We start from the raw sequence: 14,257 nt of genomic DNA on the forward strand, positions 1-14,257 counted from the left end.
CCTTTCACCATGATCAGCCACTCAGGCACTCCCAGGCCACTGAGGCCATGATTCCAGAGGGCTCAGCTATTACATGAGCTGGCAGCAAACTTGGTATCATTCACATGTTGCTGGTTCTGTAGAAATTCAGGATGTTGGAGTTAAGAGGACATTAAGGTTTCCATGAGATTTCAAAGGAAGCCCATGAGACCAGATGAAGAGTAGCAGGGTTGGAGTCCCTGCAGGTTACCCTGGAGAGGGTAGTGCATGAAGCTGTGAATGTGGAGCTGAAGGGGAATAGAGAATCCAGGAATCAAGAGATGCTAGTAACACAGACAGTCTGCCAAGAAAAGCAACAGTTTTTCTCAACAGTAGGTTGAGGAAAGAGTCAGGCTAAAAAAGAACCCATGTGTACTGCAACCATCAAGGAAAAAGGGGCAGGACCATCTAAGCCCTTTGGAAATAATATCTTACAGCCAAGTGTCCTAGATGCTCTATATAGTGTTCTAGGACCAACTGAGTCTCAGTCCCACTTTGGCTCCAACCCTTATTTCAATGCGCCTCCCTATGCCTTCCTTTTGGAATGGGAATGTTTACTCTGTGCCAATGTATATTGGATATGTGTAATTTGCTTTAGATTTTTACAGGGGCTCACAGCCAAGAGTTTGCCTTGAGTCTCAGAAGAGACTTTAGACTTAGACTTTTGGGAAATGATATAACTGTTAAGGCAATGAGACTCTCGGAGATGAACAAAAAGCATTTTTGTATTTTGAGATGGACATGAACTTTTAGGAGCCAGAAGGAGAATGTTATGGTTTGGATATGAAATGTCCTCCAAACATTCCTGTACTCCAAATATGGCCTGAAGTAACAAAGGACAGTTTGGAGGAGAAATGATAGTACTACGAGAGTTCTAACCTAATCAATCCATCCTAGTTTGAATAGGTGACTAAGGTGGTAACTAGTATACAGGTGGGGTGTGGCTAGAGGAGATGAATCACTGGGGGAGTTACTTGGAAAGGTCTTTTTTCCTAGTGACCCCTTCCTCTCTCTCTTTCTGCTTCCTGACTGTCATGAATGGAGAAGCACTCTTCTACCACAACCTTCTGCCATTATGTTTTAATTCACTTGAGCCTACAGCAATGGAGTTGGCCACTATGGACTGGGATGCCCAAAACAGTGAGCACCTCCAAAACTTGTCCTCCTCTAAGTTGCTCTTATCAGGTAGTTTGATCAAAGCAATGCAAGGCTGACTAAAGCATCTATGATTTAACTTTTCAATTTGTCACCATGGCCGACCTCCATCCAAAAATATTAAATGGAAAATTTTAGAAATAAACAATTCAAATTTCTAAATAACATTGATTACAGTATATTTTAATTATTCTATTTTACTATTTGTTATTGTTGTTAATCTCTTACTATATATAATTTATAAATTAAATTTACCATAGGTATGTTTATATTGCCATTCTTTGGTATCTGTTGGAAATCAGTTCCAGGACCCCTGGTGGATACCAAAATCCACAGATGCTCAATGCCCTTATATTATTAAGTGGTGTTGTATTTACACATAATGTAGGCACATCCTCCTGTATGATTTAAATAATTTATAGATTACTTATAATACCTAATAAAATATAAATGTTATGTAAATAGATATTATATGATATCCTTTAGGGAATAATGACTGGAAAAGGTTGTAATGTTCAGTACAGATGTAAACCCCTCAACCCCACCCCAATGTTTTCAATCCAAGTTTGATTGAATCCTCAGATACAGAAATTAAGGGTAAGCTGGATTGACTGTATAGGAATAAGCATAGCATATTTAGGGTTCGTTACCATCAGCAGTTTTAAGGCATCCACTGGGGTCTTGGAATGCATTTCCTGCAGAAAAGGGTGGACAGCTGTGGTAAAAATGCACTAACACAAGTGAATCAAGAACAAAGTTGAAACACATGTATGCTGAGACTGACTTCTAAACCTCATTCTGTGCACTTATTTTTACTGGACTGGACTGCTCTTTCCCCAGATTTGGTCAACTCTCACCCTCAATTTCTATAGCTCTTCTTCGTCTTTACTCAAGTTTCTTCTTCTTAATGAGGTGTTCCCTGAGCATGCAGTTTAGATGGGACCCCAACTATGACACTCTCCATTCTTCCTGCTTTATTTTTCTCCATATTCACTATCTCCTTTATTACCATTTACACTGCATATATTTCTTATTTATAGTCTTTATTGTCTGCCATCTGACTGTCAGAAAGAAGCTCCACATGGACAGGGAGTTTTGACGACTTTGCTCACTAGAACCTAGAATAGTGCCTGATACATGGCAAGCACTCAGTAAATATTTGTTGAATAGAATGAAGTAAGAATGAACATAAGTTTAAGCAAAAGGAAGAGAAAAAAGTTGGGTAAGAAAGATTTTATGAAATAGTCCATTTTGCTGTTTATTAAAAAATAAGTTATGAGTCAGTCATGACTAAAATAATAAAACACTGAATTCTGAAATGTAAGAAAAATCATTGGTTCTAAAGGATGTTGAGTAATAAAAAGACAGATGCCTAAAATAAAGACATACTGAGGTCTAACCCTGGATATATATATATATATATATATATATATATACACACACACACTATATTATGTATATATATTAATATATACTAATATATTATTACATTATATATAATATATATTAAATATATATCTATATATACATATGTGTGTGTGTGTATCTGGGTTTGATCCCTAGCACCCTCCATTATATCATTATATATATACATATATGTGTATATATATGTATGTGTGTGTGTATGTGTATATATATATATATATATCTCCAGGGTTAGACCTCAGTATGTCTTTATTTTATATATATATAAAATGGAGGTGCTAGGGATCAAACCCAAGTCCTCACACATGTTAAGCACATGCTGTACCACTGAGCAATATATCAGCCCTAGCTTTTAGACAATTGTTTTTAAAATCATGCTTAAATATATATTCTGTGTTAATCTTATCAGTTTGGTAATTTTAGGTTGCTATGTTATTAATAGAGAAGTTCTAAGGTTCAGGGACCAATGAAGCAGTATATTACCACTAATTATTAAGCGTGTCTGTGGTAATGACTAACATTTCATCTTGAAGGCTTGATATTTCCTGAATGACGTTCTTGGGAAAGTTACTAAAATCCATTGAGACATTCTTCACTAATTCAGTGCAGTTGCCAATAAAGATCTCCAGAAAGCTTTAGAATATGAGGTCTCCCAGGCAATCTCACGTTTTAAAAAATGAGGTATAAATTACATGCAATGAAATGCACAGGTGGATTTTCACAAAGTATGTATTCATGTAATAAAAACCTCTCTGTCAAGATATAGAACATTTCCATTATCCCACTGAGTTCCTTAGTATCCTGTTCCAGTTCTTCCTCCAACTCTGGGCAATCAGCATTCTGATTTCTATCACTGATCTAGTTTTGCCTGTTCTATACTTTCATATAAATAGAATAATACATAATGTACTCTTTTGGTTTTGACTTCTTTTCACTCAGTGTAACATTGAGTCTGGCTACTCCACATCTTTCTCCAATCATCATATTATCAGTATGTTAAGTTCTACCATTTCTGGTGGATGTGAATTGATACTCGATGGTAGTTGTATTTTGCATTTCTTTGAAGACTAATTTTGTCGAGTATCTTTTAATGGACTTATTGACCATTTGTATACCTTCTTATTGAAGTATCTACATTTGCCAATTTTTTTAAAAATATTTTTTTTAGTTGTAGGTGGATACAATATCTTTATTTATTTATTTATTTATATATGGTGCCAGGAATCAAACCCAGTGCCTCATGCATGCTAGGCAAATGCTTTACCACTGAGCCCACAATCCCGGCCTCATTTGCCCATTTTAAATCAACTTGTTTTTATTGAGATGTAAGAGTTCTTAACATATTCTGGTTACAAGTCTTTTTCCTAATATTTGACACAAATATTTCCTCCCAGTCTTTTCTTAGTGATATCTTTTGAAGAGCAAATATTTTTAATATTGATAGTACAATTGATTCATTTTTATGGTTAGCTTTTTGTGCCTGTACCAAAAGCTGCCTATTCTGATGGCAAAGATATTTTCCTATGTTTTCTTCTAGAAACTTTATATATTTATTTTTGTGTTATATTTCATCTCAAATTAGTTTTGTGAGAGTTTAGTATTGAGGTACATTTTTTGTAATATTTGTTTATTTGACTGAGTATTATAATAGAAAAGATTGCCTTTTCTCTCTCTGAGATATATTGATACCTTAGTCAAAAACCATGAATGAATTCTCCTATTTTGACTAAGGTATCAAAAATCATGAATGAATTAACCATGTACGATCATCTGTAAATAGGTCAATTTGTAGACTCCCTGCTCTGTTCCATAGACAATTTTTCCATCCTTACACTAACATTATACACTCTTGATTATTACAGCTTGAAATATAGATGTTTAAGTTATCAACTTTGATCTTTATTTCAAGGTTGATTAATTATTCTAATTTATTTACATTTCCTTATAAAACTTAAGCCCTCTTGCCATTTTTTTAAGGAAGTCTGTTGAAATTTTTGTTATGGTGGCCTTGATGCTAAGGATCAATTTGGTCTTCCAATTCATGAATTTGAAGTATATCTTTTCTGTAATCTAATCATCTTTAGCATCTGTCTGCAATGTTTGTTTCAAGTTTTTTTTTCCTTTGCACACATTTTGTTGTCTTAACCAATAAGCATTTCCTTTTATTTTTCTTACTATAAATAACACTTCAAATTTTTCCATTTCTTTGCTAGTATATAGAAATATAATTGTTTTTGTATATTGACAAGGTAATACATTTACTAGTTCTAGTATCTTTTTAAAATAGATTCCTTATGATTCTTCAATATTGACTATCAATTATATGTCAATAAAGACAGTTTTTCTTCTCTTTCCAATATGTCAGGTTTTTTTTCTTAACTTAGTACACTGGCTAGGATCTCCAGTATGATGTTGAATATAAGTGGTAATAGTGGACATTCTTATTGTCTTTAGAAGTGTTCAATTTTTATTATCAAGGGATGTTAGCTCTTGCCTTTTTGTAAACATTTTTTATCAGGTTGAGGAAATTCATTTCTATTACAAATTCTTTTGGTTTGTGTATCAACTAGTGTTGAATTTTGTTTATGGTTTCTCTGTATGTTTCCGCATTACAGATTCTACAGATATTAAAGGGTTACTATTATTATTTAAGGAGTAATAGCAATAATTTTACTCCTTTGATATCTATAGGATCTGTAATGAGACCCTTTATAACACTCTTGATATTGGTAACATACTTTGTATCTTTTTTAATTAAGATAATTTATTATTTTTGTTAATATTTTCAAAGAAATAGCTTTGGGAACCAGACTGATGAACAGACTATGCTTGTTTTCAGGAATAGGAGAATGAAATACTTTGGTTTGCGTTTGTTAAATTCAGTTTCAAAACTGTAATTAGGATGGCCTTAGGAAACATTAACATTTTTTTTAAGTCTGGTAAAAATACATGTATATAAAATTTATCATCCTGATCATTTTTAAGTGTACAATTTAGTAGCATTAACTATATTCCCATGGTTGTACAACCTTTCTGCAGAACTCTTTTCACCTTGAAAAACTGAAGTCTGTAACATTAAATCCTCACATATGTACCATATGTTAAGGAAGCTTATTATGGAAAGAATTTCTCTACTGTGTACGAGTTTGAATATGATCAAGTCTAATAGTTTAGAGATATGATTACTCCTTTTTCTAATTGTTCTATATTTGTCTCTACCAATTACTCCATAAATGCCAATAATGACTTTGTAGATAGACCAAAACTCATTGGCACCTCATTGAGGCTCCCTTTTAGTGACAGAAAAACGGAAATATAATCCCAGTCCATTTTAATTATGTGTCACCCCAAAGATGTCAGGTTGTATACTCAGCAACACTAGTTTAGGATCACAGAAGTGAAATCTAATACAAATCTACTTTGAAAAGTAAAACAGTTTTTCTTGTTACTTTTAATATAAAATGCATTAATTTTATAATAACTATTAGATTCCTATTTCATGCCTATATATTTATTCCTCAGTGCTTACATTTTCTACATCTTTGAAATTAAATGAATTCATGAATATCCATAGAAAACACTTAAGGAAATTATGCACTCACAACAATCTAAGTATAGTTTGTGTTTTGTGGTTTAGATTCCAAGCAAATTTGATGACATAGAACATGGGCACTACTTACACTTTAAATTCATGTTTACATAGTTCTAAGCTAGGTGTCGTGCCTTGCAAACTCCTCAAAAGCAGTGACTAAAACATGAAGAATGATAATAAATACAGCAAAGCTAGAGGTTTATGGAATCAAATGAAATTTTATTCTACCCAAAGAGTTCAAAGAGAATTATTACCTCATTTCTTATTACTGAATACCTCAGCAAACACATACTAGAAAATACCTTGAAGTATACAAAATCAACATGCAAAAATCAATAGCTTTCCTATATAGCACTAATGAATTCAGTGAAAAATAAATCAGGAAAACAATTCTATTATCATAGCTTCAAAAAAAAAAAAACTAAAATAAACCTAACTGAGGAGGTGAACAACTTCTACAATGAAAATGATGGAACACTAAAGAAATAAATTGAAGAAAACACTAGAAGATGGAAAGACTTCCCATATTTATCTATAGGTAGAATTAATATTCTTCACAGAAATAAAAAAAAGTACTAAAATTTATTTGGAAGAATAAAAGACCTAGAATAGTCAAAGTAATTCTAAGCCAAAAAAGAAAAAGAAATGCTGGAGGCATCACAATATCCAACTTTAAATTATACTACAGAGTTATAGGAACAGCTTTATGGTTTATGTGATACTGGCCAAACCAGACACATAAACCAATGGAGCAGAAAAGAAGACACAGAGACAAACCCATAAAGATACAGTCATCTGATCTTTGACAAAGGTGCAAAAAACACTCTTGAAAAAGAGTCTTCTAAAGAGTCTTCTAAAAAGAGTCTTCTAAACAAATGGTATAAACAAAAATTTAGACAAATTCATTCATAGAAAATGAAACTAGATCATCCTGCACAAAAGTCAATTCAAAATGGATCAATGATCCAGATATTGCCAGGCATGGTGGGGCACGTCTGTAATCCCAGCGACTCCAAAGGCTGAGGCAGGAGGATCTGGAGTTCAAAGCCAGCCTCAGCAACATTGAGGCATTAACCAACTTAGTGAGATCCTGTCTCTAAATAAAATACAAAATAGGGCCAGGGATGTGGCTTAGTGGTTGACTGCCCCTGAGTTCAATCCCTAGTACCAGGGAAAAAAAAAAAAAGATCCAGAATTAGCAAGTGCTGTAAGAACATGTAGGATCAATACTTCAACATATAGGCAGGCCTAGGCAATGCTTTTCTCAATAGGACTTCTAAAGTTCAGGAAATAATACCAAGAATTAATAAATGCTTCTGCACAGAAAAAGAAAAAAAAATGTCAAGAGAAAGCCTATAGAATGGGGGAAGACTTTTGCTTACTACTTTTCTGTCAGAAGATTAACATCCAGGGTATGTAAAGCATTAAAAAATTTACATAAAAAGAAATAACCCAATCAATAAATGGGCAATGAGCTAAACAGATATTTCTCAAAAGAAAAAAAAACAAAGGACCAATAAATATATGAAGAAATGTTCAGTATCTTCAGCAATTATGGAAATGAAGATCAAAGCTACATTGACATTTCATCTCACCTCAGTCAGAATGGCAACACTCAAGAATACAAACAAGGGCTGGAGCTGCGGATCAATGGTAGCACATTTGCCTGGCATGTGTGAGGCACTGGGTTCAATTCTCAGCACTGAATATAAAACCTAAAGGTCTATCAACAACTAAAAAAAAAATTCAAAAAAGAATAAAAACAATCCTAAATGCTGGAGAAGATATGGAGAAAAAAGATCACTTTTACTTTGTTGGTGGCATTGTAAATTAATGCAACCACTACAGAAATCAGTATGGAGATTCCTCAAGACTAGAAATAGAACCACCATGTGACCCAGCCATACTACTTTTTTGTATTTATCCAAAAGAATTAAAATCAACATACTATAGTAATACATGCATACTCATGTTTATAGAAGCACAATTAATAATAGCCAAACAATGGAACCAGCCTAGGTGACTATTAATGGATGAATGGATAAAGAATATGTGCCATGTATACACAACAGAGTTGTATTCAACCGTAAAGAATGAAATTTTCTCATTTGCAGGAAAATTGATGGAACTCGAGAGCATCATGTTGAGTGAAATAAGACAAACTCAAAAAGCCAAGGGTTATGTTATCTCTGACATATGGAAGCTAGGGTGCAGGGGAGAGAAGTGTGTGTGTTGGGGGATGCAGGGAGATCTCAGGAAAATAGAAGGGAGACCAGTAGAGTAAAGGGACCAAGGGGAGGGAGGAAGAGAGAGAAAGGGGAGGCACGGGGGAATGAAAGTGACCAAATTATATTGTTATGTTATGTGCATGTACAAATATGTAGCCATGAATTCCATTATTATGTATAATTATTATATACTAATAAAAATATTTATTTATTTATTTATTTTTACAATATTTATATAGTAATAAAAGAGAAAACAACCTGGACAGGAATCATGTTTGCATTCCCAGTGTCTCATAGAGCATCTGGTACATAGTAGGTATTCATTAGAATCATGTTGAATAAATAAATGGTTGATGACATTAATCTTTATTTCTTGTCTTCCAAATTTGTGATTTTTAGGAAACTGCCTTAAACAAAGCTTGTTCAGATCAAAGCACATGCATAAAATCACAGCAAAGTGTGATATGATGAATAATACATTTGGTCCTGATCCCCACTCCCAGCACAGTTCTTCAGAAACTCTGAATTTTCAGAGTGATAGGTGTGTCTTTGTTATGCTAATGAGCAAACCCACAGGGACCTTTAGATTTTTATAAGAGAAGGCCCTGCCACATCAAGAAGACCAAACATATACCATTAGAGGTTGGAACTTTCAGCCTCAGCCCCACAACCTCCTGGATGGGGAAAAGGATTGGGATTGAGTTCAATCACATGGTGAATGATTTAATCAATCATGCCTACAAAATGAGACCCAGATAAAAACTTTAGACCCTGTGCTCAGTGGAGCTCTCTGGTAGGTGAACACATCAATGCGCTGGGAGCGTGGCGAGCCCTGACTCCAGGGAGACAGAACCTTCTGTGCTCATGATCCTTCCAGATCTTGTGCTACACATCTCTTCATCTGGCTGTTCATCTGTATCCTTTGTCATAAATGCTAACCATTAAGTACAGAACATTCCTGAATTCTGTGAATCATTCTAGAGAATTATCAAATCTGAGGGGCTTGTGGGAAGCCTTTTTGTGTTTGCCCTGGCAGAAGTGCAGGTGGCTTGGGACACCTGAAGTTTGTGGCTGGTGTCATGTCTAAAATGGGGCAGTGTTTTGAGACTGAGACCTTAAATTGCAGGGGGTCTTGCCTAATTCTGGATAGTGTCAAATTAAGCTGAATTATAGGACACTCAGAGAATTGGTGTCAGAGAATTGGTATCAGAGCAAAGAAAATCAGGAGGAATTCCAAGGCAGCTTGAGTACCTGCTGGAGTTTCTCTGATATAAAACAAACAAACAAACAAAAAAACACATTGTAAACTTAGGATCATCGATTTTATGAAATAGCTGTGTATAGCAGAATGAACATTGTAACCAAATCTTAATAACTGCCAAATCTTGGAAAACTCATTTGATCTTGAAGATTCCTAGTATCTGCATCCTTAAAAGTGAGGCTAATGATACCTCTCTGGAATGGTTGATTTTATGTGTCCACTCGTCTGGGCCACATTATCTAGATAGTTGATCTACATTTTGGATGTTTCAGTGAAGGTGTTTTGGGATAAGATTTATATTTAAATTGGTAAACTTTGAGTCAAGCAGATTGCCCTCCACAGTGTGAATGGGCCTCATGTATCAGCTGAAGGCCTGAATAGAACTAGAAGACTGACCTTCCAGAGTAATGAAGAATATGCTTCAATTGTAGCATTGTCTAACGGTAATATTGGCTCTGCCTGGATCTCCAGCCTGTTAGCCCATACTGCAGCGTGTGGATTTGCCACCTCCGTAATTGCGTCAGTCAATCCCATAAAATAAATTCTTCCCCTGCCACACACACTCACCATTAGTTCTGTTTCTCTAGAGAACTGTGACACACGTTTCATCTGGTTGTTGCAAGAATTAAATGAGACAATGTGTTTGAAACCACTTTTAAAAAATAAAGCACTGTAAAGCATGAGGGTAGTTGCCTGCCTAGTACATGACCTGTGTAAAGAGCTTTGCTGAGGTTTGTAGACATACGTATTAATAGTCAAAGGAGGTCACAGGATCAACATCCTAGGTAAATGGGTTTGGAATATTACAGAAGAAGCTACAAGACAGCAACCAGTAGGAAAGGCACTTCCTAGATTTCTATTCTGGACAAATACAGCATCTGTCGCCATGAAATGTCAACATATTGAAGACAGGAAAATCTTGGCTTAGCGGACCTAGTTCCATTTACACAACCGGTAATAGGCACAATTCTTTGCACATAGTTGTTATCACATAATTGCTGGAGAATAAATGACTTTTATTTATGTGACCAATCAAAAAGTACACTTTTGTGAATAGGTGGAAATTGTCAAATACCTTGGAATTAACACAGGCACTTTGACATACAGCATGGAGGGTTAGAAAACACGTATGTATGAAAGCTCATCAGAAGAGTTAACTGTCATTTGATCATAGTCTGTGTGCTAAATAAGGGGGCTGGAACATTTAACTAGGAGAAGCCAAAGCCAGGACCCTAGGGTGCTTCCTTGATCAAACCTACAGCCAGACCTCCTTCTCAAACAAAACGGCTTTGCTTCCATGGACCTTTGCTGACCTCTGCATAATAGCAAGGTGTAAATATAACTTGGAGAAAATATCAGGGTCACTGCACTGAATGACTACTTTTAAACTCCAGGACAGGAATAAATGTAAACTTTAAATTCCAGTCATTGGAAAGCTATTTAACAGCAGAGCAAACACTACCCAGCGTCACTTGACAACTCAGATTTCCAGATGACTTTTTGTGTAGCAGTCAATGCTTCACAACTTCATGAATTGTGGTTTATGTGGGCAGATATTTTTGAGGCTCAGCCGTAGAAGAACACGGTTGCTTTCAAAACATTCTAAGCAAAAAGTTTCAGTCTTAAAAGAAAACCAGACTTCTAGTCTTGTTGGTATTTTTGGAATTGTGTCTTCATAATGATATTTCCAGGCTTCTCTGGATATGGGAGTAAAAGGAGAACCTACCAAGACAGACTGCCTTAAATTAAAACAACAGTACAGATATTAGTTTCCACTTACAAAATTGGGAAAGAATTTGTAAAACACTGCCCAGTATTACTGAAAGCATATTCCTTCACTGCTTATTGGAAAACTATTTGACAAAAAATAAGTTCATTAATTAAAATTAAGAAAAAAGAAAAGTTTAAAGAAAGCTCAATACTTTGAAGATACAATTCTACCTCTAAGACTTTCACCCAAGAAAATAATCCTATATCAAAACAAAGATCTAGTCACTCATTCCGGTTCAATGCTGTGTTAATTATAATAGTGAAGAATTAGAAATAAATGCAATGTCTAACAGTAGGGAATCACCTAAGGGAATTTTGCTTCATCCATATGAAGGAATAGTATGCAACCATTAAAAATAAGGTTGAAGAAGAAAATCTTTAAACCTACTCTCAGATAAAACTATCCTGGAGCCAATTGAGCCTGGTGCAGGCAATTGGGAATTTGGTCATCATATGTTATTAAAAGAAAAAGCAGTCTACAAAGCACTGTGTACAAAATGTCTATTTTTATTTTTTAAAAATAAGCAATATAGATTTATACATGTGCGTAAAAGAAAAAAGCTAGAAGAATAGACATTAAAATGTTGAGAATAACATATCTTCAGGTGGTGGGGTAACAGGGGATTTTTTTTTTTTTTAACCAGATGCTTTATGCTCCCTTCAACAAATCTTATAAAATAAAAATTCAATCAGCAATTGCCAGGGGTGGGGCAGTTTTAAACATTTTGAACAAAATGAATAGCAAATAAACAAACAAAAAGCCTGTGATAAAGTAGGGTTATCTACTAATAGAAGAAGAAAGACTTTTTACAGAGCTATGCCTAAACCCCAGTGCACTCCAGGACTTCACACTCTAAGGCACTTTGTTCAAAATAATTTGATTTAGGCTTAATGGTCTAGCGTGACCTAAAAACTTCACATTATCTTCATTTAACATGAAGTATTTCCTACCCACACTGTGCAAAGCCTCGCATAGTATGACGAAGTCACTCTGCACAGCTCCAGCATTCATTCACAGAGGTGGCTGGACACTGTCACATAAATGTTAGCACACAGACACCACCTTGGAAGGGGGAGGTTTTGGCCATCAATCACCATTCTTTATCTCACCAAAATCTAAAACTGTATCTAGAGGAAAATAAAGGAAGAGCTCCTAGCCCGGATCCACGTGTAAACAGATCCATCACAGCTACTGAGGAGAAGTTAGAAATGTCTGGTACATCCTTCACCTCTGGGAGACAATGATGTCACCCTTGGGAGCACCCAGCCCTTCCACAAGTGTCCCTGTTGTCTCTGATAGAGTGGATTGGAAGAATCATCTTGTCTATTCATGTCAATCCTCTGCCACTAACTAGTGCAGCTGGGTGGGCAATGGATTTGAAATTTTAAAAAGACTGTTGGTGAAAATGGCTGAGAGGTGGGGTAGTTTAGTTCTGAATAAGTGCCCATCAAGTGAAACATAACACTTTTTCCGGTTCATTTCCAGCTATTCCTGCACCATAAAAAGGAAAGAATCGACAATATTTATGTATTCATATATAGTTTTTACATATGAATCAGAGATCCAGAAAAAGTTAGTCTTAAACAAAGTTCACAAGTGTCCCACTTTGTCCACTGTGTGCACTGTGATGACACAGGGGGACAGTTCCAAGCTAACTTTAAACCTACTCTCAGATAAAACCATCCTGGAGCCAATTGAGCCTTTTGTTTTGAATTAAAAAAAAAAAAAAAAAAAAAAAAACTAGCAGACTTTTTACAAACTAACAGTGAATAGAAGTTTAAGCACATAAGTTTCCAAGGAACATGCGATCTCATGGTCTCCCGGTTCATGATGATACTTTGAAACTCAATAGAGAATCTAAGTTAACCCATTATTATGCCTCATCATTATACCTTCTCTGAGAGTTGAAAGATGCAAGATTGTACATCATTTTACAAGACTGTACAGATACTGCATCAGCCCACCATTCTTCTGGAAATGAAAATTGACAGAAAGTCACAGAGCATAGAACTCATTAGCCAGATAGACTCACCTTGCTGTCGCTGATCCTCCTGCAGGTGACAGGTGCTCGGACTGGTGAACAGGTGGCTGCTGCCCTTCCTTTGTGTGGTAGACATGGTACCAGCAGTCTGGCTGTGGCTGGAGAATTGCTAGGGCATTTCCTTCCCCCAGCCCGTCACCTACACTGGTCCCCAGAAGGCACCCGGAACCACAGGTACACACAGATCCTGGCTTGTGTGTAAAACATTTACTCTGCTAATAAACTTCCAAGTTTTTCCAAGTCATGACTCCTGAAATAAATATTTACCAATGTTACTTCTCCTACATAAAATGGTGCCAATTCACTTGGCTAAAAATGAGACTTAGTCCCTTCACTTCAAAGCAAAAGGAAACTTTCTTCTCTTGTAGTCTAAAATCCTGCAAAGTCACTATTTCTAAAAGATTACAGTTTTGGTAAGTTTGGTAATTCTTGTCTGCTGATGTGAAATCCAATTTCTTCGGTATTTACAGATGACTGCTAGAGTAAAGTAAAAAGTGGTGCGGGGTTAAATCAAGTGATTCCTATGCCTGTGCCTAGTCTGAGTTGCCCTCAGTGACAGCTGGACTTGTACAGTTCTTAAAAGAGACTGGAAGGAGGAGGAGCCAAGAGACTAGGCTGATTAGCATAGAGAGGCAGGCCAGAAGTGGCCTGCTTTGAATAATAGTGACCAGAGCAGGGATTCTAACGATGTCCTGCTGTTACAGTAATTAAATCTCTGACTTCCAGTCCTTTGTTTGTAATTAAAACACAAGCTGAAAATGGGGGT

At 35.7% G+C, this 14,257-nt stretch overlaps 1 protein-coding gene across 1 annotated transcript in view; it reads right to left on the minus strand.

Annotated features, from left to right (window-relative positions):
• Ranbp3l (RAN binding protein 3 like) overlaps nt 1–14,028 on the minus strand; it is a 53,841-nt gene extending 39,813 nt beyond the window's left edge. The window contains exon 1 of the mRNA XM_076856196.2: nt 13,483–14,028. Within this exon, the coding sequence (XP_076712311.2) occupies nt 13,483–13,567 (85 nt within the window). The 5' untranslated portion in view covers nt 13,568–14,028. The remainder of the gene's footprint in view (nt 1–13,482) is intronic.
• Between the last annotated feature and the right edge of the window lie 229 nt (nt 14,029–14,257).

Source organism: Callospermophilus lateralis, chromosome 5 (genome assembly GCF_048772815.1).
Source record: "Callospermophilus lateralis isolate mCalLat2 chromosome 5, mCalLat2.hap1, whole genome shotgun sequence".
NCBI lineage: Eukaryota > Metazoa > Chordata > Mammalia > Rodentia > Sciuridae > Callospermophilus > Callospermophilus lateralis.